The sequence below is a fragment of the Electrona antarctica genome (assembly GCF_951216825.1).
Source record: "Electrona antarctica genome assembly, chromosome: 17".
Classification (NCBI taxonomy): Eukaryota; Metazoa; Chordata; class Actinopteri; order Myctophiformes; family Myctophidae; genus Electrona; species Electrona antarctica.
Window position 1 is genome coordinate 34,076,324 of NC_136798.1, and position 24,000 is coordinate 34,100,323.

The 24,000-nt window shown below is 44.5% G+C and overlaps 2 protein-coding genes across 7 annotated transcripts in view; one reads left to right on the forward strand and one right to left on the reverse strand.

The window, feature by feature from the left end:
- LOC306941082 (ladderlectin-like) overlaps positions 1–1,707 on the forward strand; it is a gene marked incomplete at both ends in the record, with an annotated part of 3,233 nt that extends 1,526 nt beyond the window's left edge. Inside the window, 2 exons of the mRNA XM_079526387.1 lie at positions 412–523; positions 1,634–1,707. Coding sequence (XP_079382513.1) covers positions 412–523; positions 1,634–1,707 — 186 coding nt within the window. The remainder of the gene's footprint in view (positions 1–411; positions 524–1,633) is intronic.
- Positions 1,708–4,493: 2,786 nt separating this feature from the next.
- Positions 4,494–24,000, reverse strand: part of dpf3 (double PHD fingers 3) — a 37,065-nt gene continuing 17,558 nt past the window's right edge. For 5 of the 6 annotated variants that reach the window (XM_079526777.1, XM_079526782.1, XM_079526781.1 and 2 more), the window contains 9 exons: positions 22,159–22,280; positions 21,393–21,488; positions 20,082–20,154; positions 19,661–19,702; positions 14,704–14,847; positions 12,814–12,942; positions 10,580–10,692; positions 9,328–9,409; positions 4,494–8,387 (listed from right to left, as the gene is read on the reverse strand). In XM_079526777.1, coding sequence (XP_079382903.1) covers positions 8,320–8,387; positions 9,328–9,409; positions 10,580–10,692; positions 12,814–12,942; positions 14,704–14,847; positions 19,661–19,702; positions 20,082–20,154; positions 21,393–21,488; positions 22,159–22,280 — 869 coding nt within the window. In that variant the 3' untranslated portion in view covers positions 4,494–8,319. The remainder of the gene's footprint in view (positions 8,388–9,327; positions 9,410–10,579; positions 10,693–12,813; positions 12,943–14,703; positions 14,848–19,660; positions 19,703–20,081; positions 20,155–21,392; positions 21,489–22,158; positions 22,281–24,000) is intronic. The other variant, XM_079526778.1, reaches the window with a different exon arrangement.

Below are 24,000 nucleotides of genomic sequence, written 5' to 3' on the forward strand. Positions count from 1 at the left end.
TATGCGAGTGACATCATCATCATACCCGGAAGTTATGCAGGAACGCCTACTGAGCGGCAAATAACTACTATCTGGCCTTGACAGCCCATACTGTACATCCAAACAGAATAGTCCTATATCTGATTGCATTAAACGACATTAAACTCACTTTGCCACTCAATTTATGAATGCCATATACCCTCCATCCTGAGAAATAACAGTTTTGAACAGAATGGGGTTTTCCACCCGACAGAGATGAAATATAAATTTATATAGGCTATAGCAATTATGTTCAATGTTTATACAAAAAAATAGCGGATCCACAAGCTCAGCTACATTTTTTATTTTTCAAATTCATTATAATCATTATAATGATTTGATCAATTGATTTGCATTTTTGTTTTGACCCCCAAATTCTGTTCCCTGTTCCAGGAGGGTGTGTATCTGTGGACTGATGGGACATTTGAGTATACCAACTGGGCTGATGGAGAACCAAGCGGACCTGTAAGACCTTGGCAGGACTGTTTGCTGATGAACTTTGGAGGTAAATGACAAGCCTGGATGGGGGCGTCATCTGGAGCTCTGAGGGCAGTTGTGGTTCTCAATTCTCATTACTTCTTCGGAATGCCAAGAAAGGTTTGGGAACCACTGATTTAAGTGGTTAAACTGAAGTGATATTGATAAATTCCAAATATTATCAAAGTATTGTCCGGCACCTCTGAATTAACCTGACTCCGCCAGATGGGGCAGCAGAGAGTACACTGGGTGGGGACTCTCTGCTGCCCCATCTGGCGGAGTCAGGTTACCTCTGAATGTCTTCACGTCACTTTGAGAGCCACTGTCCTAGAGCAGTGCAGGTTCCCAAACATTTTCATGTCAAGGACCCCTACATTGACACTAATTAGCCCGCGGACCCCCATTTGAAAATATATGCCAGGGACCCCCGTAAGAGAAGATTTGTACGGCTCTAGCAGTGATTCTCAACCATTTTAATTTCAAGGACCCTCAGTTTGATATGCAATATGCTATATGGACCCTCATGTAATGGCATGTCTATCTCTGAGACCCCAATTTGTATTGTAAAATAAATGTAATAAAAAAAATGAAAATGTAACTCAAATTTGTACACTCTCAGAGTTACAGACCCATACGGGCCCATTTGGTTCCAAACTATCATTTAGCTGGGGACCCCCTGGAACTCCCTCAAGGACCCCACTTTGGGAGCCCCTGTCCTATAGGGATGACAATTGCCGCACTCTTGTAACACACCATGAAAACCTAAAATTGTATTCATATTTCCTCCAACTCTGAATGTTTTTTTAGATCGACACTTATAGACACTTGTTAAGTCATGTTTTACCAGGGGTATCCATACTCAGTGATGGAAGAAGTCCTATATTCAAAATGTACTTGAGTATCGGCATCAAAATATACTTGAAGTACGAAAACTCATTGGCCGAAATATATAAACAGGGTGTTTTTTTGTAATTATAATCAAAATCTACAAAGTGATTAGTAACTAAAGTTTTCATAGCGTAGTGGAGTAAAAGTACAATATTTGTATTGAAAATGGCAAATACTGAAATAAAAAATGCCTCAAAGTCGTGCAGTACTTGAGTACACGCATTTAATACCACTCTTTTCCTCTGTGCAGATGAGGACGATGAAGCATGGGGCGATGAAGCATGCTCATTGAGTCTGCCCTTCATCTGTGCCAGGGAGCTCTGAGCTCCCCAGACACCCACACCCACCTCCTGCTCATTGCGATGGCCCTTCATCTGTGCCAGGGGGCTCTGAGCTCCCCAGACACCCACACCCTGCTCAGTGAGATGGCCCTTCATCTGTGCCAGGGGGCTCTGAGCTCCCCAGACACCCACACCCTGCTCAGTGAGATGGCCCTTCATCTGTGCCAGGGGGCTCTGAGCTCCCCAGACACCCACCTCCTGCTCAGTGAGATGGCCCTTCATCTGTGCCAGGGGGCTCTGAGCTCCCCAGACACCCACACCCTGCTCAGTGAGATGGCCCTTCATCTGTGCCAGGGGGCTCTGAGCTCCCCAGACACCCACACCCACCTCCTGCTCATTGCGATGGCCCTTCATCTGTGCCAGGGGGCTCTGAGCTCCCCAGACACCCACACCCTGCTCAGTGAGATGGCCCTTCATCTGTGCCAGGGGGCTCTGAGCTCCCCAGAAACCCACACCCACCTCCTGCTTAGTGAGATGGCCCTTCATCTGTGCCAGGGGGCTCTGAGCTCCCCAGACACCCACACCCACCTCCTGCTCATTGCGATGGCCCTTCATCTGTGCCAGGGGGCTCTGAGCTCCCCAGACACCCACCTCCTGCTCAGTGAGATGGCCCTTCATCTGTGCCAGGGGGCTCTGAGCTCCCCAGACACCCACCTCCTGCTCAGTGAGATGGCCCTTCATCTGTGCCAGGGGGCTCTGAACTCCCCAGACACCCACCTCCTGCTCATTGCGATGGCCCTTCATCTGTGCCAGGGGGCTCTGAGCTCCCCAGACACCCACACCCACCTCCTGCTCATTGCGATGGCCCTTCATCTGTGCCAGGGGGCTCTGAGCTCCCCAGACACCCACACCCTGCTCAGTGAGATGGCCCTTCATCTGTGCCAGGGGGCTCTGAGCTCCCCAGACACACACACCCACCTCCTGCTCAGTGAGATGGCCCTTCATCTGTGCCAGGGGGCTCTGAGCTCCCCAGACACCCACACCCACCTCCTGCTCAGTGAGATGGCCCTTCATCTGTGCCAGGGGGCTCTGAGCTCCCCAGACACCCACACCCTGCTCAGTGAGATGGCCCTTCATCTGTGCCAGGGGGCTCTGAGCTCCCCAGACACCCACCTCCTGCTCAGTGAGATGGCCCTTCATCTGTGCCAGGGGGCTCTGAGCTCCCCAGACACCCACACCCTGCTCAGTGAGATGGCCCTTCATCTGTGCCAGGGGGCTCTGAGCTCCCCAGACACCCACCTCCTGCTCAGTGAGATGGCCCTTCATCTGTGCCAGGGGGCTCTGAGCTCCCCAGACACCCACACCCACCTCCTGCTCAGTGAGATGGCCCTTCATCTGTGCCAGGGGGCTCTGAGCTCCCAAGACACCCACACCCACCTCCTGCTCAGTGAGATGGCCCTTCATCTGTGCCAGGGGGCTCTGAGCTCCCCAGACACCCACACCCACCTCCTGCTCAGTGAGATGGCCCTTCATCTGTGCCAGGGGGCTCTGAGCTCCCCAGACACCCACACCCTGCTCAGTGAGATGGCCCTTCATCTGTGCCAGGGGGCTCTGAGCTCCCCAGACACCCACACCCTGCTCAGTGAGATGGCCCTTCATCTGTGCCAGGGGGCTCTGAGCTCCCCAGACACCCACCTCCTGCTCAGTGAGATGGCCCTTCATCTGTGCCAGGGGGCTCTGAGCTCCCCAGACACCCACACCCTGCTCAGTGAGATGGCCCTTCATCTGTGCCAGGGGGCTCTGAGCTCCCCAGACACCCACACCCACCTCCTGCTCAGTGAGATGGCCCTTCATCTGTGCCAGGGGGCTCTGAGCTCCCCAGACACCCACACCCTGCTCAGTGAGATGGCCCTTCATCTGTGCCAGGGGGCTCTGAGCTCCCCAGACACCCACACCCACCTCCTGCTCAGTGAGATGGCCCTTCATCTGTGCCAGGGGGCTCTGAGCTCCCAAGACACCCACACCCACCTCCTGCTCAGTGAGATGGCCCTTCATCTGTGCCAGGGGGCTCTGAGCTCCCAAGACACCCACACCCACCTCCTGCTCAGTGAGATGGCCCTTCATCTGTGCCAGGGGGCTCTGGTGACATCACGGCAGCCAGACAAATATGATGGTTGCCATGTTGGACCTGGGAAAGCACAGATGAAGGCCAAATCAGTTTAACTACTGTCAGTATAGGAGCCAACCGATAGATTGTTTTAATTCAATATAATAACCTTTGAAGACATCATGTCTCGTTGACAGTGTGGTACACTGTTTAATAACATTTACTAGGCTACAATTTACAATGTTTTACTCCCCCAGTAGGAAGCAAAAGCCATGCAAAGAGTAAATGTAGTAGGTATGCAAAATGAAGTGCAATTTAAATTGTTGAAATAAAAAACGGGAGGCTTACGTCAGGGTGGTGCTCTATGCGTCTTGTTCCTCTGTCAGTCAAACCCAGCCAGACTTGCATTTAACCATATTTTTTAACCATTCAAACCAGGAAAGCATCCGTGTAATTTTGGATTTTAGCATTGGCTATTCAAAAATAGTGCTTGGACATCTGCTATTTTGGAAAATGTTTGGAAACTTTTGAATAGCTTTGACTGACATTCTTTTAACGTAAATCTTCTCTTGATTTTCACACTATATCCTACACTAATTAGTAGTGTATGGTGACTACACTATGCAATTATTATAGGCAACAAAAATAGGGCTAAAGTTTTTAAGAGGAAAGAAATCAAATAATATGGAGTAAAAAAGGCAAGAGTTCACGTGTAGTTTGTGGAAAAAAAAACACATCTTTATTTTACATAAAATGTAACATCAAGTATTACCAAAATACAACATACTGTATATTTGATGTTGAATTAAGGGACGCTATCAAAACAGAATGACATTAAAAAGGTGTTTTCAGAGCGTAAATTATAATGACCGCACACTCTTACTAGAAAAGGCTCTATGTCGAACAACAGATAACAGTTTATACCACCTGTGTCTACTATGTAGACGCATATTACACATACTGAGTCTAATTCACATTCGTTCATGAAGTTCAATCATTAAGTTCAGAATAGAGAATATAATAATGTTTCCACAATGGAATGTTTTGGGGGCATATGGTGTAGTGAGAGCATAGAATCCTTTTAAGAGTGTAATGCATAAATAATGCTCTGTTGCAGTGGTTCTCAACCTGTGGGTCGGTACCCCCAGGGTTAGGGTTAGGTCCCCACAGGATTTTGGGGGATCCTCAGATGACAGTGAAGTGACAATTGAAGGACTTTTAAGACCTTTTTTAATACCTTAAAAAAGGTAACTACTAGTTTGTTGACTACTTTTGATATATCAAGTAATGGTATTTTTTTCTTTTCTCTCTATCTTTTTTTTAGGTATTAAAAAGGTCCTAAAAGCCCTGTACTAATAAAACTGTTCAAACATTGGCAATTGTCAACTAATAAGAAAGAGGCATAAATCCACAAGCTCACAACGCCTCGCAACAAATATTTATCTGTGAAACCGAGTCAAACGAAATGTAATGCTCCCCAATTCCAGGTGATTGTCAGTGTGGGTGGGGGGTCTACAGTTCAAATATGATTCTATTGGGGGGGTCGCGGCCTGAACAGGTTTAGAACCACTGGTGGTGTGTTGTGCGGCGGACAAGAGAGCTTGTACATTGGCTATTTTCGGCACGGAATTTAGAGGATGTTCCAATAGAGCACCTCTAAATCTGACGTCAATATCGCTAGAGGGCGCTAAGTCCACGGGTCCGTGTGTCGAATATGAAGTCGGTGGGGCAAACGGTTCTCGAGTTACGTGCATTACAACCGTACACACACACGCACGCAGAGATGTGGCGCATTTATAGTAGGACTTTCGCTAGAAACAGACCGTATCAACTGACTGACTGACGGTCGAAAACGGCAGACACACCTCCACGACAATATCGCCGAGACAGTTTGTTTATTTTTGGACCACAATTCTTATAGGAGACGATTTTAAGATGACACCATGTCCATAGAGAAAAACTTCCGCGAAACCCCTTGAAACCAGGGGATGATACATTCTTTTGTACAGATAAATATCATTGTGTCTATGCTAGCTCCTGATTGTCCTGGGACAAAAGCAGTTTCAAATACAACACCAAATCACAAAATAAAAATAATAATAATTGAATGAGATAATCCTGCGATGGGGACACAAAAAATAATCACCATCTAATGTTTTAAAAAACAAAAACAAAGTATTCACTAGAGGATGTGTAACCTTGGATTTTGTGTTCTATAATCTATAATAATTTAAAAAACAATAACCATCAGTTCTCAGACAGCATTAAGCACATTAAAAAGCTGCAGCCTTTGTTAAATGAACACAACGTTATTTTGACCAATCTGTGTGGGAAAGTATGTTAATCCAATGTAACCAATCAATCCTGTAGCAGCTGTGTTTACTTTGGTCTACCTGCTCTTCTATTGAGATATTAAAGGTCTGTACCCGCAACAAAACTGTACTCTGCTAATGTCCACCACGGCAGTATAAAGACAGGGTCCAAGATTTGATTGATATCCAAGGAGGAGGTTGAGTCGCAACATGAAACGCTAAACAGAATTGTTCTGAAAGAGACGTGTTTATAACCTTGCGTTTCATTTCTCATGACATGGATGCCAGGTACAGTATGCGTTCTGAAAGGCCTCGCCAAATTCAATTAATTTTCCTGTGGATATGGATAGACTGGATCCTAGTTGAGGGGGATATGGATAGACTGGATCCTAGTTGAGGGGGATATGGATAGACTGGATCCTAGTTGAGGGGGATATGGATAGACTGGATCCTAGTTGAGGGGGATATAGATAGACTGGATCCTAGTTGAGGGGGTCCTTAGATCAGTTATTCTCAAAGAGTGTGAGAAATCTAGCAACAGAAATCTTGTATGGGGATTTTTTGTGGACATACGAGGTCTCCACCCGAGAGCCACGAATTATGGGACGTCGCTGTGAGGTATAAACACACACACCGGGAGAGAGAGGACTGGAAATGGAAAGTCAAGTTCAAACAAACACTCAATCTGTTTCTCCTTCCAACAAGAAGGACCTGAGAACCACACTCCCCTGGCTCTCAATATAGAGCAGTGGTTCCCAAACCTTTTCATGTCAAGGACCCCCAAATTGGCACTAATTAGCCCGCGGACCCCTCATTTGAAAGCATATGCCAGGGATGAGAAGATGATAAGAGAATATTTTTACGGCTCTAGCAGAGATTCTCAACCCGTTTAATTTCAAGGACCCCCAGTTTGACATGAATTAGTCTACTGACCCCCATTTAATGGCATTTCCATCTTTGGGACCCCCAATTTATATTGTAAAATCAAAATCACTGTTAGTTTTACTCTGAGTGGGTACAAATGGAACCAAACATAAGGGTCCATTTGGTATCAAACTATCATTTAGTTGGGGACCCCCTGGAACTCCTCAAGGACCCCCTGTGGTTCACTGATATAGATCAGTGGTTCTCAACCCCCCCCCCCCAATCCTGACAAGGCCTTAATTGGAATTGTAGGAGTTGAGACAGAAATTTTGGTTTGACTGAAAATATAGCCGATCTACAAGCTTGGAGATTGTCTATTTTCACAATGTTTGCCTCTTTATGTAATATTTGACAATAGTTTGATTACTTTTGACACAGTAATTGTCTTAATTATTATTACTATTATTATTATTATTAATAAATCATTTTAGAGGTATTAAAAAGGTGTTAATAGGCCTTTAGAAACGTGCAGATATCCTGTATACACTTATACTGTATATTGGTTTGTTTACTATTGTTGTCCATCTGGAGACCCCCTGTGGGTCCCGACCCACAGTCTGAGAACCACTGATATGGATAATAATCTGGATTTTATAAGGATTGTAGTGTGTCGTAAACCCCAACAAACCCATCCCAATCCCATTCCAATCATTTGATTTCTGCCGATGCCGATTTCTCCCGATCCGATATTTATATTTATGCCATATCACAATAGTCAAATATCAAAAATCACAGACAGTATCCAGTCTAATATCATGATATGGATATAATATTGATACTAGGGATGTCCCGATCACGTCTCTTTGCTCCCGTACCGAATCCGATCATTTGAAAACGACGTGATCGGTCCCGATTTCCAATCACGTGATGGAAACGGGACAACCCTACCCTAAACATTATGTTTCAAATGACACAAAAACTGGACAAAACAATATGTATTATGGAGAAAATACAGGACTGGATATAAAAAACAACAACGAAAAAAGGAAAAAAAGAATTTATATAAAATATTTGTTTTACAAATATTTATTTTGCCACTTTTTGTCTATTCTGAAACATAAATATGGACAATTTGTGAAATATATACGTATCTATAAGTAGAACAGGTGGTTGTCTGAGAGGTAGGGGATCTCTGCTCCTCACTGGAAAACTGGACTTCTGCCCTGAGCCTGATAATGCACCGTAGTGTGTGTGTGTGTGTGTGTGTGTGTGTGTGTGTGTGTGTGTGTGTGTGTGTGTGTGCGTGCGTGCGTGCGTGCGTGCGTGCGTGCGTGCGTGCGTGCGTGCGTGCGTGCGTGCGTGCGTGCGTGTGTTATGCTTCTCCGTAGGCTGAGGCCTTGTCCTTCAACAGGTCCAGACACAAGTGACAACTCCAGCTCCCTGGAGAGAGAGAGAGAGAGAGAGAGAGAGAGAGAGAGAGAGAGCATATGAGACAAATCGACATGGTAACTATTCCTCATTGCAGGGTCCACTGGTTTCCATTTGCATTCTTCTCAGAGTTCAGTGAACACTGAGGATGTGACAGTACAGTACAGTACAGTACAGTACAGTACAGTACAGTACTAGCCAACTAGCAATTTTGCCATTGACAGCCCATACATCCAAACAGAAAAGTCCTATCTGATTGTATTAAACGCACCAACATTGCAGTTGTATGAAAAGCTTGAATTATCCGCTTTCTATCTGCAAAGTGTTTGTTTCATAACAAGTCCACCGTAGACATGTTATGAGCTACTTTATGTCAAGACATTCAGTGTCAGAGTTTGGAAGCACTCGCTTTCAGTAAAGCAACGTCCTGCTGCTAAGAAATACTTTAAACTAGCGATTGAAAACATAGTGCTTATGAAAAAGTTCAATAAGGTAAACTAATCAAGTATAAAGTCTGGCCAAATCCTCATTGACTCATATTGAGATTATAATGTCTCGCAAACGGTAGAAGGTGAAATAGAGACCTCTGCTGGGCCATTAATGGGACACACTTCCATGGACGCACTGCTGACACATGTAACAGTCATACATGGAGGGGTGGGTGTGTACATGATACGGTACAGTACAGTACCTTCTGGGGGGCTGGGTCATGGGTTATGGCGTAGGGTCATACACAGTACCATGGAGGGGTGGGTGTGTACATGATACGGTACAGTACAGTACCTTCTGGGGGGCTGGGTCATGGGTTATGGCTTAGGGTCATACACAGTACCATGAAGGGGTGGGTGTGTACATGATACGGTACAGTACAGTACCTTCTGGGGGGCTGGGTCATGGGTTATGGCGTAGGGTCATACACAGTAACATGAAGGGGGGAGGGGGGTGTACATACCTTCGGGGGGCTGCGTCATGGGGGGTTTCAGGCAGTACATGTGGTACCCTCTGTCACAGTCGTCACAAAACAGGAGCTGGTCCTACACACGCAGAGAGAGAGAGAGAGAGAGAGAGATTATCCTTTTTAAGTTATACTTATATACTATATTGTTGCTGTCGGGTAGAAACGTCTCTATATCTCCATATTTTAACTTTAAATGAACATCCGACTACAGCGTCACACAAAAGTAGCCCATCCCTAAGTTCGAAAACGCGTCTCGAAGCGATGCGTATTGAGCTTGTAGATGTGCTACTTTTGATGCTTTTGAATTTGAATACTGAAAACGAACATAATATGAGGTTTCCACTGGACCGACACGATAATTTACTATACCACGTAAATCCGTCTCTTATAATGCTCTACTTCGTGAGTAGAGAGTGTCAAGCAAAAGCAGCGAACATAACCGAGGTCTGCAATTTTTGAAACATTTTCGTTCAGTTTTCTGAGTAAGTAACGGTCTTGGACATATACACAAGGTTTCCGCCAGTGGCCGATGATATACTGTGGGGTCTCTCGGGGGTCGATAATACGTCCTCCTGCTTTTCTCCAGTGCTTCTCAAAAATGTTTGGCTCAGGGGGTCAACCCTGGAAATAACCTTTTCATCCACGGCACCCCTGAATTACTGTACATTGTTACTTTATTGCACCATTTGTCATATGAGTGGTACGTACTGTAAATTAGTACCACAGACGAAAAACAGTCTAAGTCCAAATTTCAGACTGACCCCTCCACGAAAAGGCCTTGTTGTCCTGAACCCTTATCTATCATTTATATATTATGGATCAATAGTGTGGACTTAGACTGTTATTCGTCTGTGGTACTCAAATTGTTTCCCCCAAAGATACAATATATGTCACGACTGTAGAGAATATTTGTTTCTCATATAGGACAGACTGAAAATAACTTTTATACTTGGACGTTTAAACCACTTAAACCCCAGCATCCCTATTCTGGGGGGGGACCAAAAATAGCAGATCTACAAGCTCACAACGCGTCACAAGAGACTTGCACACTGCCTTACCTCTTATCCCTTAACTTCTTTGCGTCTAATCGTCTAATCTCTCTTTTGGAATTCGACCTGAACAGTTTGTGAACCACTGCTCTCCCCCCTGCCCTGTTCCCCACCCTGCTGGACAGGCACCCCCACCAACCTGTAGGTGTCGCTATTTTTCGACCGACAGACGGATATTATATTTGAGGTGGACTTACGTCATTCTCGGAGGTTCCACACAGGCTGCAGGACTTGCACTCGATGCACTGCCACTGGTAGGTCCTCACAGCCTGCATCATGTTGTCTGTGAACTGCAGGCAGGTGGGGTGACCTGCACAGAGAGGAGGGATAGATAGATAGACGGTCAACGGTGTTATGTCTTTGTGTGCTTTTCACTCCCCTTTTCTCCCCAATTTCATCATTCATAGTAGACCTGGCATCCTATAGTGTATGAGCGTCGTGCTTGCCACAGACAAGTTCCGTCAGGAAACTCAGTGCAGTTGTTGGCGGCCGTCCACTCAGCTCCACGTCCACATCCACACGTCCAAGCACACACTCATTTAATTCTCTGTATAATCTGGGGGTTTGCACTACTCATCTCTGCTTGCTTATGCTGCTGCACTCACCACTGCTGTCTTACACTAACACTGCTGCTCACCCTCCACCACCCCAGTAATTCCCCATACAGATCGGGGGATTCAGAGTCCCTATGGTTGGTAGATGGGCTTCGCCAAGCCATAATAAATATATTGCTCATTTTATATTCAATAAAAATATATTCTATCCACTCATGAGTTGAAGTATAGTTTCAATGTACAGATTATTCATTTTTTGACATTATACTGTTTAGTCTGATGAGTACTGTTTCTATGCATTTGATGTATTACCTCGTGTTTACCTTAACGGTGAATCGATCTGGATTAACAGCGTCCGCTAAATGCCTGAATTGTAAATTGTAATACTAATAATAATATATTAAATTTATATGCAGAGATTTATATAAAGAGTATCAATGAGCCAGGAAGGATCCACACTACAGTATAAACCTCTGCGAGGAGAGAGAAGCCAGGCAATGAAGGTTGAGCTATTGTATCTGGAATAGAAGACAGTCTCAAAGCAATGGGCTTTGCTGTCAGCCTCTGTTACACTTAAGGTCCATTTGGTTCCACGTGTACACTCCGTGTTAAATCAACACTGATCAAATGTAGGATGAATAAAGACTAAATAGAACCGGAGAGGAACTGGAAACAGTGAGTCCTGGCAGTTTGATGAATGATGTCATTCATTTCATGATGTCATTTCGGAAGGACTCCACCGGCTAAGTTGTTCCATGCCGTCTATTTCTTAAAAGGTCAAAGTAAGTGATATTGTTTGGTTAAAAATAAGTGGTAATTATAGCTCTAAATTCTGGTAGAAATCATTGCTGTAGTGTGTCCGTTCATTAACGGGGATATCTCTCTAGCTCTTTAGTAAACAGGAAAATAAATGTTTCAGGTAGGGATATCATGCCAAAGTTATCCAATCAGGAGAGAGGATAAACAAGTGAAAATGGAAGATATATGACACGAATAAATGAGCAGGCAAAATTGAAACTGGAACACTGCGCGTCGTGTCTCACCACGCCTCTCAGCCACTATAAAATACACAGTAACGCGAAGCGACGCATTGTGAGCTTGTAGATCTGTTATTTTAGCTTGGGTCCCGGGGCGAATATCTAATTTCTGTTTTGGGTCACGGGCTGAAAGCTTTGGGAACCACCCACAGACACAGAGACAAGAAGACATGGAGACATGAGTCTGTGGGTTAGTGATGCTGATGTCAGCAAAGATCGATTGTATACTATGAACGTTTGGTTTACGTATATGAATGCTATAAGGCCTGTAGCTAGACTCTCTACTAAATTACACAGGCTTTCACAGATGGCTCCCCAGGCTGCGGATGGACGCCAGTCTCCATGGCTGTGGACTGTTATTGATTTGTTTTTAATGTTGTTATTGTTTTTTATGCTGTGTATGTAATGTATATATGTCCGTGTGTCTCTCTCTCCCTCTTGGTCAACAAGGCAGATGGCCTCCCACATTTAGCCACATTTAGGTTCTGCTTCCCGACAAAGGGGAGTTGTTTCCTTGGCTACTTGTAGGGGAATGGTTGGGTTTCTGTAAATGAAAGACCTGCTCATTATTGCATGTAAAGTGCCATGAGAAAAGTTTAGTTTGGTGTTTTGATCCGGTGTTTTGACCCAGGTCAGTGACTATTCTACAAATCTGTCTATGTTATTGTAATCACATAGGAGAGGAGATGAGAGGATAGAGGAGATGAGAGGATAGAGGAGAGGAGATGATAGAGGAGAGGAGATAGAGAGGAGAGGAGAGGAGAGGAGAGGAGAGGAGAGGAGAGGAGAGGAGAGGAGAGGAGAGGAGAGGAGAGGAGAGGAGAGGAGAGGAGGACTCACCGGAGCGGCCGCAGTCGGAGCAGGAGACCAGCTCCTCAGCCTGGCCGGTCTTCCTGTTGGACTCCTGGTCTCCCAGACAGAAGTCACAGTAGTCGTTGGGGATGACGGATCCATCGGGACCCTTCTGAGCTGTCATGACACACGTGCACGCACACGCACACACACACACACACACACACACACACACACACACACACACACACACACACACACACACACACACACACACACACACACACACACACACAGCTGTTAGATAATCGGTTGATGAACACAGTCATTCATTTTCAGCCATTTCCTGGTAGTTCTTTTTAATTATGGTTAGTACAAAAACGTTTTGTATTATTAACCATAAAACATAATTTACACTACCTATTGATGAGTCCTTTATAGATGAAGTTTTGTTTTTTTCTATTTTTTGTACCTTATTCTTATTGTATTTTTTTTGTGTAAACACTGTTCTCTGTTAAATGCAGAGCGACTTCACTGTTTTTGGCTGATAACTAGATTTTGTCTGTTTTAAATTTCAATTATCTGTTTTTATTGTAGACATTTTTGTGTGGACCCCAGGAAGACTAGCAACCACTTTGTGTGGACCCCAGGAAGACTAGCAACCACTTTGTGTGGACCCCAGGAAGACTAGCAACCACTTTGTGTGGACCCCAGGAAGACTAGCAACCACTTTGTGTGGACCCCAGGAAGACTAGCAACCACTTTGTGTGGACCCCAGGAAGACTAGCAACCACTTTGTGTGGACCCCAGGAAGACTAGCAACCACTTTGTGTGGACCCCAGGAAGACTAGCAACCACTTTGTGTGGACCCCAGGAAGACTAGCAACCACTTTGTGTGGACCCCAGGAAGACTAGCAACCACTTTGTGTGGACCCCAGGAAGACTAGCAACCACTTTGTGTGGACCCCAGGAAGACTAGCAACCACTTTGTGTGGACCCCAGGAAGACTAGCAACCACTTTGTGTGGACCCCAGGAAGACTAGCAACCACTTTGTGTGGACCCCAGGAAGACTAGCAACCACTTTGTGTGGACCCCAGGAAGACTAGCAACCACTTTGTGTGGACCCCAGGGAGACTAGCAACCACTTTGTGTGGACCCCAGGAAGACTAGCAACCACTTTGTGTGGACCCCAGGGAGACTAGCAACCACTTTGTGTGGACCCCAGGAAGACTAGCAACCACTTTGTGTGGACCCCAGGAAGACTAGCAACCACTTTGTGGAAGCTAATGGGGATCCGAATCCATAAAGAAAGACACATTTAGCCCTAATTCTTTACTGTATTGGATTTACTATATGTCCGCATCAGTGACTATATGGCACTTTTTAGTTCGATTGGACCTGTGAAGTTACGACTCAGAGTTACGAGTGAGGTCATATTTCTGTTATCTTTATGTCTGTCCTGTGTGTGTGTAATATGCATAAAGGTGGGTGGGGGCGGGGCAGTGGCTCAGGGGTGGAACGGCCGCTTTGGAACCGGAACATTCCCAGTTGGATCCCGGGCTCCCCCAGAGTTCAGCAACCTCTACAAAGTACTGCAAAAGACTACAAAACTACAAGGAGATGTGCACGCATACCCGGCTTCAGGGATAAAGTAACGCTGCCGCGTGTATTAACCCATTCAGGACGGGAACCCCTTTTGGTGTTTTAAGCATTATGTTATATGTTAGATATTGAAAAATAGCAGATCTACAAGCTTGTAGATCTGCTACGCCGCGGCGGTCAATTACATATATATTTTTGGGGGTTCTTGATATGGAAATGTTTGAGAACGACTGACACGGTCAGGATTTAGCAGAATCGTCCTCGGGTCTAAATGGGTTCATTCGATTGATCGAAGGAAATAGTGGTTATGGTTGCGGTCCTCCTGCTCTCCTTACGTTTGTGGTTGTCGGGGCGCAGCGGAGGAGACTGGCTCATCTCCTTGTCCTCATGGCCAGGACCTCCCCCCTCCTCCTCGGCCAGGTGGGTGTGGGTGTAGTGGTAGCTCAGGCCTGGGCGGTTCTTGTAGCGCTTCCCACAGACTAGAGAGAGAGAGAGACCACAACATCCCACCGTTAAAGCTGTCACGTTTATTACAGTTTGACTTTAAAAAAGGTGCTGTGCAAGTGATATTGTTTTTTTTGTTAAATTAAGTCTTTGGTTAAAAAGTAAAAACTCTATTACAATTCCAATAGTAATTATTTCTAGTGCTTTAGTAAACAGAAAATAAATTTCCAGCCGGGACACCAATTTCATCCAATCAAGCGAGAGAACCCGGTTGTCAGTTCAGTTCCAATTTTGCTGTTTCAAAAATATTATAATAATCAAATTGGTATCCAACCTAAAAAATAAATCTGTTTACTAAAGAGCTGGAGAGCGATGGGGAGACCACTGTTACTAAACAAACACTCTAGTCTATAGCAATGATTACTATCAGAATATAGAGCCATTTAACACTGTTACTGAACAAACACACTATAGCAATGATTACTATCACAATATAGAGCTATTTAACACTAATTTTAGCAAAAAAATATCACTTACACCACCTTTGTTAAATAAAGTTTGACAGAGAAGTTTAGTGGTTGGTTGGCCCACTTTCCTAATGGGATTAGCACAGCCTAATCGATACTACATTGCACAAGGATGTTGTGTGCCTAAAGGTCCTCACAAAGGTGATTTTTCTGTGATTAATTTGCCCGAAAAGATACTGTTGTTTGTATCATTGGTTCACAAAAGCTATGAAATTTGTATCTGGAGCCAGGTTGATTTTTATGAGCTCCCGCACCATGAATAAAGGCATCAACCTGTATGATCAACTCTACGAAAATAGTTTTGATGCAAAATATTCGCCAGTGATTTTTCTGCATTTTCATATAATTTATTTGTTACGCCCCCGGCTTGTAAACAGCACATTGCGCAATGTTAGCTCAAAGATCAGTTGCTTTAGGCACAAAACACCGCCATTCTACAGGGAATAAGTTAGGCCCGACAGGCAGCACGCATTCCACGCAACGCTACAAATCAATCTGCGTCTCTCTCATCTGAAGCTTTTAGTCGACTAAAAGCTTTTCCAAAGAAAAAACGAAGCCAACATTACATGTTTAGTTTAAACATCTCTCTAGTTGTAATGCAGTTACACACTGTTGTTAGCTATATATCTACAGTATATCTATCTTAGACTATCTGTCACTACCATGTAGGCTATGACCATTACAGGGAATTGAGGAAAACCTTGCAGAGATTGATGCTAAATTCCCTTAATTTAATGTGAGGAGGAAATACATGTGGGGGGGAAAAAGTCCCCCCAGTGTGTACGCATGATCATTTTGTGACACATGGAGAAATACACAGACAATACCGTCTCTGTCGGGTGGAAACCTCATATGTCCAAAACTGTTACTTTTCTGGATTCAAATGAAAAAACATCAAAGGTAGCAGATCTACAGGCTCAACATGTTCAGAGCTTGCAGATGCTGCTTTTCATGCTTTTGTGTGACGCTGTAGTATGATCAAGTAGGCTGTTCATTTACAAAAAAATACATAAAAACGTAAAACATGGAGATTAGAGGTTTCTGCGCGACAGCGGCGGTATAGGCCTATCTCACAGCATTTCTCCGCCCCCTTTTTACGCCCCCTTTTGTTGATAGTGGTGTTATTTTTTTTGCGGTCCATAGGCTTCCATGTTAAAAGAGGTATTTTCACAAGCCACAAACTACCGTTTTGTAAAGGTAAGGTTTATTCTACTTATTTGAGTTGTTATACCATTGTGTTTTCTTCATATTATTATCGGTCTTTGACATTTTAACATTAGGAAATGTACTTAGATTCTCCAGAGAAAAAAAGTGGTAATGCCTAATGTTAAATGACACCACTATCTACCGGAAGTGGGCGTGGAAAGAGGGCTGTGAGATAGGCCTATTCTCATTCTCAGGGCATGTTTTCAGGTCACGTTTTAGAGAGGAGTTGCGGCTATGGCTAATCTGACACAGCAGCGTTTTGTCGCGTCAAATGGGTGACACATGGTCTTATCGTGCACCCAACTCGTCCCCATTTGATAGTCCCTCGTATAGCCAGACAGAGAGTCTGGCTATACATCCCAAAATCCGAGTAAGGAAGCTGCCATTTCTGTTCACGAAAATATATTTTAAAATATCTTAAGAGCTTATTTTTTTATTTCCATTTCTGCTAAAAGCAAGCTATATATGCTTAGATGATTTCTATTTATATTACGATAAATGTGCGTGACTGTAAAGACGAAACGGAAGTGGGGAGGAGGCTCCACTTCCGCTTTATATGTTGTACTCATGATAGAACTTCCATTGCTCCAGACTGTATGATGGAAGCATTTGGAAATTGTGAGAGGCAACAGTCTGGCAACGCGAGACTACCCATTTGACGCAACGGGTGATAGATTGCGTTTACACAGAAAACATAGGGTATGTTTTTCCGCCACACTTTATATATTATCTCGTTGCCTCAGATTTGTTTTATTTAGGATCAACATCTGCAAAGTTTCCATTTAAGACACGTACGCCAATAACTAGTCAACTAGAAGGGAGAGGGTCACAAGCTGATGCCAAAATCAATGACTCAGGGCCCGTTTCAATGTAATGCTTGATTTATCTGTTTGTTTCAATGGTATGCTTTCATTCTGCCAAGCCACGGACGACCCAAACAAGTTGGGAGGATAACGAAGGATTCTGGGAGGGCAGTTTATACCAAAAGTATGAAATCTGTAGCTAGTTCCAGTGTTGCAGTTCCTCCGTCTATAACTGGATGTTCACAAAGCAAGCACGTAACCGTGGTAAGACATGGTTTCTCAAATGCAGTTGGGTCTCATTATAATAGAGGCACAATGTGACCCCAAACATCTGTTTCTCTATTGAATTAAAGGCCCCGCACATTCATATAAAATGCAGTATTGCTGCAATTTCTTTCTTGGGGAAATACCAGATCTACAAGCTCACAACACGTCGCATTGCTGCTTGTGAGCTTGTAGATGTGCTATCAATATTTTGGCTCAAATGGCTCCACCTGTAAACTTGCCTTACTTGACTTATCAACCTCCCAACCGGTGGACCGTGAAGAAACTGCAAGTAGGCCCCTAAATAATTGATAAAACGCTATGATTCTAATAAAATACATAATTACCGGTATTATAATTATTTTTCAACAACCAATTTAGACCGGCCGCCGCGGCAGCATTACTTTATCTCTCAGGTCTGCTCTTTTTCGGTTCTTTTCCGGATTCAATTCTGTGAGGTTTCTCAGAAAGTCAAAATGGCCCTGATCCAGAAGAGGTTAATGGGAAGCGCTGCTATAATGATGTCACAGGATGGAGTGACCCACAGCTTGAAGGTCACAGGATGGAGTGACCCACAGCTTGAAGGTCACAGGATGGAGTGACCCACAGCTTGAAGGTGGCTGGTTGGTGCATCATGCCCTAAAGAGCATGGTGTTAGTGGCGTCATGCATGCAGAGCGTGCGTTGTGACACACAACTGATCTGGAAGCGTATGAATCGCTGGACCAGTGGCTCTCAAGCAGTTCAAATCACATTTGAACAGTTCAAATCATATTTGCCAATCTGCCAATTGGCCAATCTGCCAATGTTGCACATCAAGCAAATAATCTGGGGAACCCCCGAAAATCAATCACTTGGGAGGGTCCCGGTCCATAGGTTGAGAGAACCACTGCGTTGAATTAGCATTCCATGTCAAGGACACCACAGATAACCATAGCCTCTGGCTGCGACGGCCACCCTATTATGAAATGGTTTAACCACACCCAGCATCCCTAGTCTGAGGGGAACATGAGCAGAAAACAGGAGACATGAGGGGAAAAGGAACACAACAAAACAGAGCAACTATAAGGTCCGTTTTTGCTAAGAATAGAGGTTGGAGTGGTTGAAAAGGAAAAATGGAAAAAAAGAGAGGAAAGAACATTTTGAAAAAACGCTGACAGTGATGACAAGACCAAAATAGGGATGCCAGGTTGAGAGTGGTTAAACTGGCAAAAATAATCTTATGAATTGAATTTGATTTGAAATGAAGAAATTGTATATCTTTTTTTATTTTATATTTTACTACTTTGGAATTGGCCACACTGGAACACCTGACAGCCCCTACTTTGAAAACCACTGGATTAGCCACCCGTATACACCAGCTGTGGGGAGTGGGGACTCCCACGTTCTTTGGTGTTTCGCCCAGGTGGCGCCTAAACCCCTAACCTTTAACTTCACAAAAACTATGCCTAAACCTAATCTCACAAACACTATGGGCTCCATCTTGCGCCACCCTTATCCCTAAACTAATTTGCCATGTTTCACTATTTAAAAAAACATTTTAAAATAGTTCAACTAGCCGATCTACATCGAGACATTGTGAGCTTGTAGATCGGCTATTTGAACTATTTTTGAAAGGTTTTTTAAAATAGTAAAAAATGGCAAATTAGTTTAGGGATAAGCGTTAAGGGGTGGCGCAAGATATAGCCCTATGACCTAAACACTATAGGGCAGTATTATGCGTGTCTTAAGTACCAGGTCTTATTACTTAACTTAAGACCTGGAGGCGTGATCAATGCCATTTGGCTATTCTGAGTGGCCAAACAGCATTGACCACGCCTCCAGGTCTGAAGTTAAGTCATAAGACCTGGTACTTAAGACACGCATAATACTGCCCATAAGTCATAGTGTTTGACTAAACCCTAACCTCACAGAAACTATGCCTAATCCTAACCTTAAAACCGCATCCACCTGGGTGAAACACCAGGTCCCCCGTGAGCGCAAAGCCCGGTCATTAGAGCAAGACACATAAGCCCTGAGAAAAACACAAGATGGTGGACAGTCAGATACCTTGTTCGGCCCTTTTTGAGTTATGCTTTTGTTTGTATCTGTCTGGAACAGAGGAGACATAAAAGGCAAACCATGAAAGAAAGGAAAGATATGAGCACAGCACAGGAGAATACAAAATGAAAGACACAGTCAGTCCAGTTCAGGAAGACGATATCGCTATCAAAACGTCCCAAGGCAGTCCATTCCCCAGAGTGGTATATCTCTCCCAGCCAGTATGCTAGTTTGTTGCATGCTAGTCAGGTCTGCATCTCCTCCATCATGCTTATGTCTTGGAAACGGAGTGAAAGAATGAGGCCCTTAAACGGGAAGGTGAAAACAAACAACTGCTCTACAATACCATCGCATACGTTACTGCTAACTGTGTTAGCATGAATGAACTGAGAGCACACGTTGACAGAGAGGAGGTTTCGTCAGATCTTACTGTCACAGACGTAGGGCTTGTCCTGGTCTTCACTGCTGACAGCCTCTGTCCTCCTGCGGCCGGACCCTCGGCCCTGTGCGGACACAGCAAGCGTCAGAGGAGCTCAATTAAGTCAAGTTTGACCCCAAAAACTGGGCAATTTGTGTTGCGGCGCTTTAGAAAACACATTAGACAAAATACATCCAAAAACGTGAACTTAAAAACACCCATAAGATCAAGATGTGTGTCCACATAAACAAAACATTTTCTGGGGAATGTTGTTTTTGAAAATGTTTTGAAATAATAATCATTAAAACTTAATGTAGGAAACAAAAAATAAAGGGACCAAGGATAGAAATGTGTCCGCGACCCACAAATGGGTCCCGACCAACTGTTTGCTCTGTACTAGCGTATTTTCTGTTTTCTGTTATTGCGGGGAAGGTTTTCGCTGAAAACAGCCGATTGACAAGCTTGTCGATCTGCTATTTTCTGCTGAGCTGCTGAATCTGTCTTGAGAGATTATATAGTACTGTAGGTGGAGAGCTGCCTTTAGCCCCTACAGTCCAGAACCATCTGAGCAGCCATCAACTGGGTGAAGCTGAAAACTGTATTATTCTCCCTGCGGGATTGACCCATTTAGGCCTTCTAGATCCTAATGATACAAAAAAGGTATAATAACGAATGGGTTCCCACTCTAAATAGTAGGGTTGTCCCGATCTGATCACGTGATCGAAAATCGGGGGGCGATCACGTCATTTTCAAATGATCGGAATCAGAACGGATGCAAAAAAAACAAAAAGAAAAAACAAAGTGACATCCTTAGTATCAATATTATATCCATATGATGATATTAGACTGGTAACCTCGCGTCACCAGGCTTTCCACCCGGAGGAAAGCCTGGTCTGTGCTCCAAAATCGCCATGTGAACCGGTCTGGAGCGGATGTAATGTACGTCATGTTGTAGTCACTGATTTGTAGTCATCAGGCAGTAAACCACAGGGCGGAATAAGAAGTATCCATTCATAGTACTGATTCCGACTTGTGGTTTCCGGCCAGATGACTACAAATCATTGACTACAACATGACGAAAGTTACCAACCGCTCCCGACCGGATCACAAACCAGAAATGGAATACTGCCCAGGCTGGATATTGTCTGTAATTTTGGATATTGTACTATTGTGATATGGCAGATACTCAAAATTGTAACGATCGTATCGGGAGCAAATTTAAAAAAAACTTGATCGGGAGTCGGGACATTCCTACTAAATAGGTTAACCAGGTCTCTCCATTTCACCCGTTCTCTTCTTGATCATCTGTATTCTGTACTGTACCTTCCCTCTGTTCCTACTCTTCCTTTTAGGGGTGTCCACGTCAAAGTCTTCGTCGTCCTGGAAACCGTCTCCGTTCTCCTCCGCCTCCAGGACCCTCTGCAGTCAACAGTCAAACACGAAGGACACACACCGAAGAAGAACAGTCAAACATGAAGGACACACCACAGAAGAAGAGCAGTTCATCCCGTGTCCCCTAGGGTAGGTACCCTCACAAAAAACATGCAGTAATCCTGGTCTCTAAACTACCTCCCTCTGGCCAGCCGGGGCGCAGCCTGATGGAGGGGAAAGGAACTGGTTGGAATAACGTGTTCCTTACACGCGCTACATCCTACCAGGGAAACTCCCCCCTGTCAGGTGAAAAGAAGCGGCTTGGACTCCTCATGCATAGAAGTAAGCATGAGGTCAGTCCGTTGCTGTCCCCAGGTTGGCAGAGGGTGTGTAGAGGTAGGTGAGACCTACCCCAGGTAGGTCTTGAGAGTGAAAATTATTGTTAAACATCTGCATTACTTAATTTACAAGTAGTCCTACATGATTAGAGAATGTAAAATAATTGTTAGTTTGATTTCTCCTAATGGTACAGTACCAACATCAATTCAGCATGGAATTGTGGACAAAATCTTATCCAACAAAAACATTCTTTCGTTTTGGGTCTGCGAGGCTATACTGCAAATCTCACCAAATGGTGGTCCGTGGCTCAAATGCCGAATACACAACGGGGCCTCGACGTGAGAAGGGTTGAAAAACAGTGTGCTCTATTGTAAATGACCTGTATCTCCAGTAGCGTCTCCTCCTCCTTGTTCTTGTCCAGCAGATTGTCTCCTCTCAGCAGGGCCTCCAGAGCTGTGGACTCCCCGGGGGGACCCTCCCGCTTGGGGGCCAGCTCCGCCTCTATAGGTGGTGGTGGGAGGGGGATTAAAGGAGACGATAATCAGAGAAAGATTGACCATGTCGGGTGGAAACCTTGTTTCTCCACAACTGTTACTTGTCAGGAAATGTGAAAACAGAAAGCAATGAATCCATCCATATGCAGTTATCTACTAAGCCGGTAACAAGTTGTGAGCGCACAGTTCGTGCACCGTTCAGTCCGGCAAGTCATAGACAGTGACTCATGCGCAGCATGCGGAAGCGCCTCCTACGCCCGCGCTCCGCAGCCGCGATATGTCGCCGTCCCCACCCCTACTGTTTTCAACCCAGCTCCGTGGTTTCCCTTTCCGTGATGCGATGGACTGTGTGGTGTTAGACGCGAGACTCGCCGCCGCTTGTGACAAACTAGAACGTTTGTCACAAGCTCTTCTTATAATACTTTCCATTGGTTCAGTATTCATTCATATAAGCGGGAACATATTACTCCAGTTTTAGCTTCACTGCATTGGCTCCCGGTGGTTTTTAGGACTGATTTAAAAAATATATTTTACTCTAAATGGTCTGGCACCTTCCTACCCTGCCAAGACATGTCCCCAAACCACCACTGTTACTTTTCAGGACTCAAAATCGAACGTAGCAAAAGCAGCAGATATGCAAGCTCAAAACACGACGCGAAGAACCTTGCAGATCTGCTACTTTCGATGCTTTCATGTGACGCTGTAGTATGATCTGAATTAAGGACGTTCATTAAAAAAACAAAAAAAACACAAAAAGTTAGAATATGGAGATAAGAGGTTTCTGTCCAACAGCAGGTAAGCAATGGAGGGGGAAGGTGTGTGTGTGTGTGTGTGTGTGTGTGTGTGTGTGTGTGTGTGTGTGTGTGTGTGTGTGTGTGTGTGTGTGTGTGTGTGTGTGTGTGTGTGTGTGTGTGTGTGCGTGTACACATGTGTGCTTCTGAACATGTGTGCAGGATAAGTGTTTTCGCTGCGGAGGCAGAAAGGCTGCTTTTCATTTTGTCTAAACTGCGGCGGCCATTGTGCACTCAACTCCAATGAAGACTGATGTCCACAAGGTCACATGACAACTACACCACTAAACACAACCACACCCTTTCCTCTCTCTCTCTCTCTCTCTCTCTCTCTCTCTCTCTCTCTCTCTCTCTCTCTCCCTCTGTACATTTACTTAAGTAGTTACTTTAGTTTTGAGTTATTTGTATTCGTATACTCCACTACATTTATTTGAAAACATACATTAATTAACCACTTCAACCCAATACACATTTCGGCCATTTGAAAATAGCCGATCTACAAGCTCACAATGTGTTGCGATGTGTAAGCTCGAGCCTGTCTGTCTGTCTTTTCATTACAGTGGGGATGATCTAGACCCCCCCATTTCTCAGTTTGAGCTCTAAAAAAAGGAGGAATGCGGTAAGAAAGAAAGAAAGTTTAAATGATGGATCTTGAGTTATTGAAAGCAGGGCTACTGCACCACCTTTGTGACTTTCCTCTCCTCATCTCCACACACACACACACACACACACACACACACACACACACACACACACACACACACACACACACACACACACACACACACACACACACACACACACACACACACACACACACACACACACACACACACACACACACACACACACACACACACACACGCGATGGACAGTAACAAAGCAGTTACTTGAGTACTGTACTTAAGTACATTTGAACATAAAATGTCCCCCATC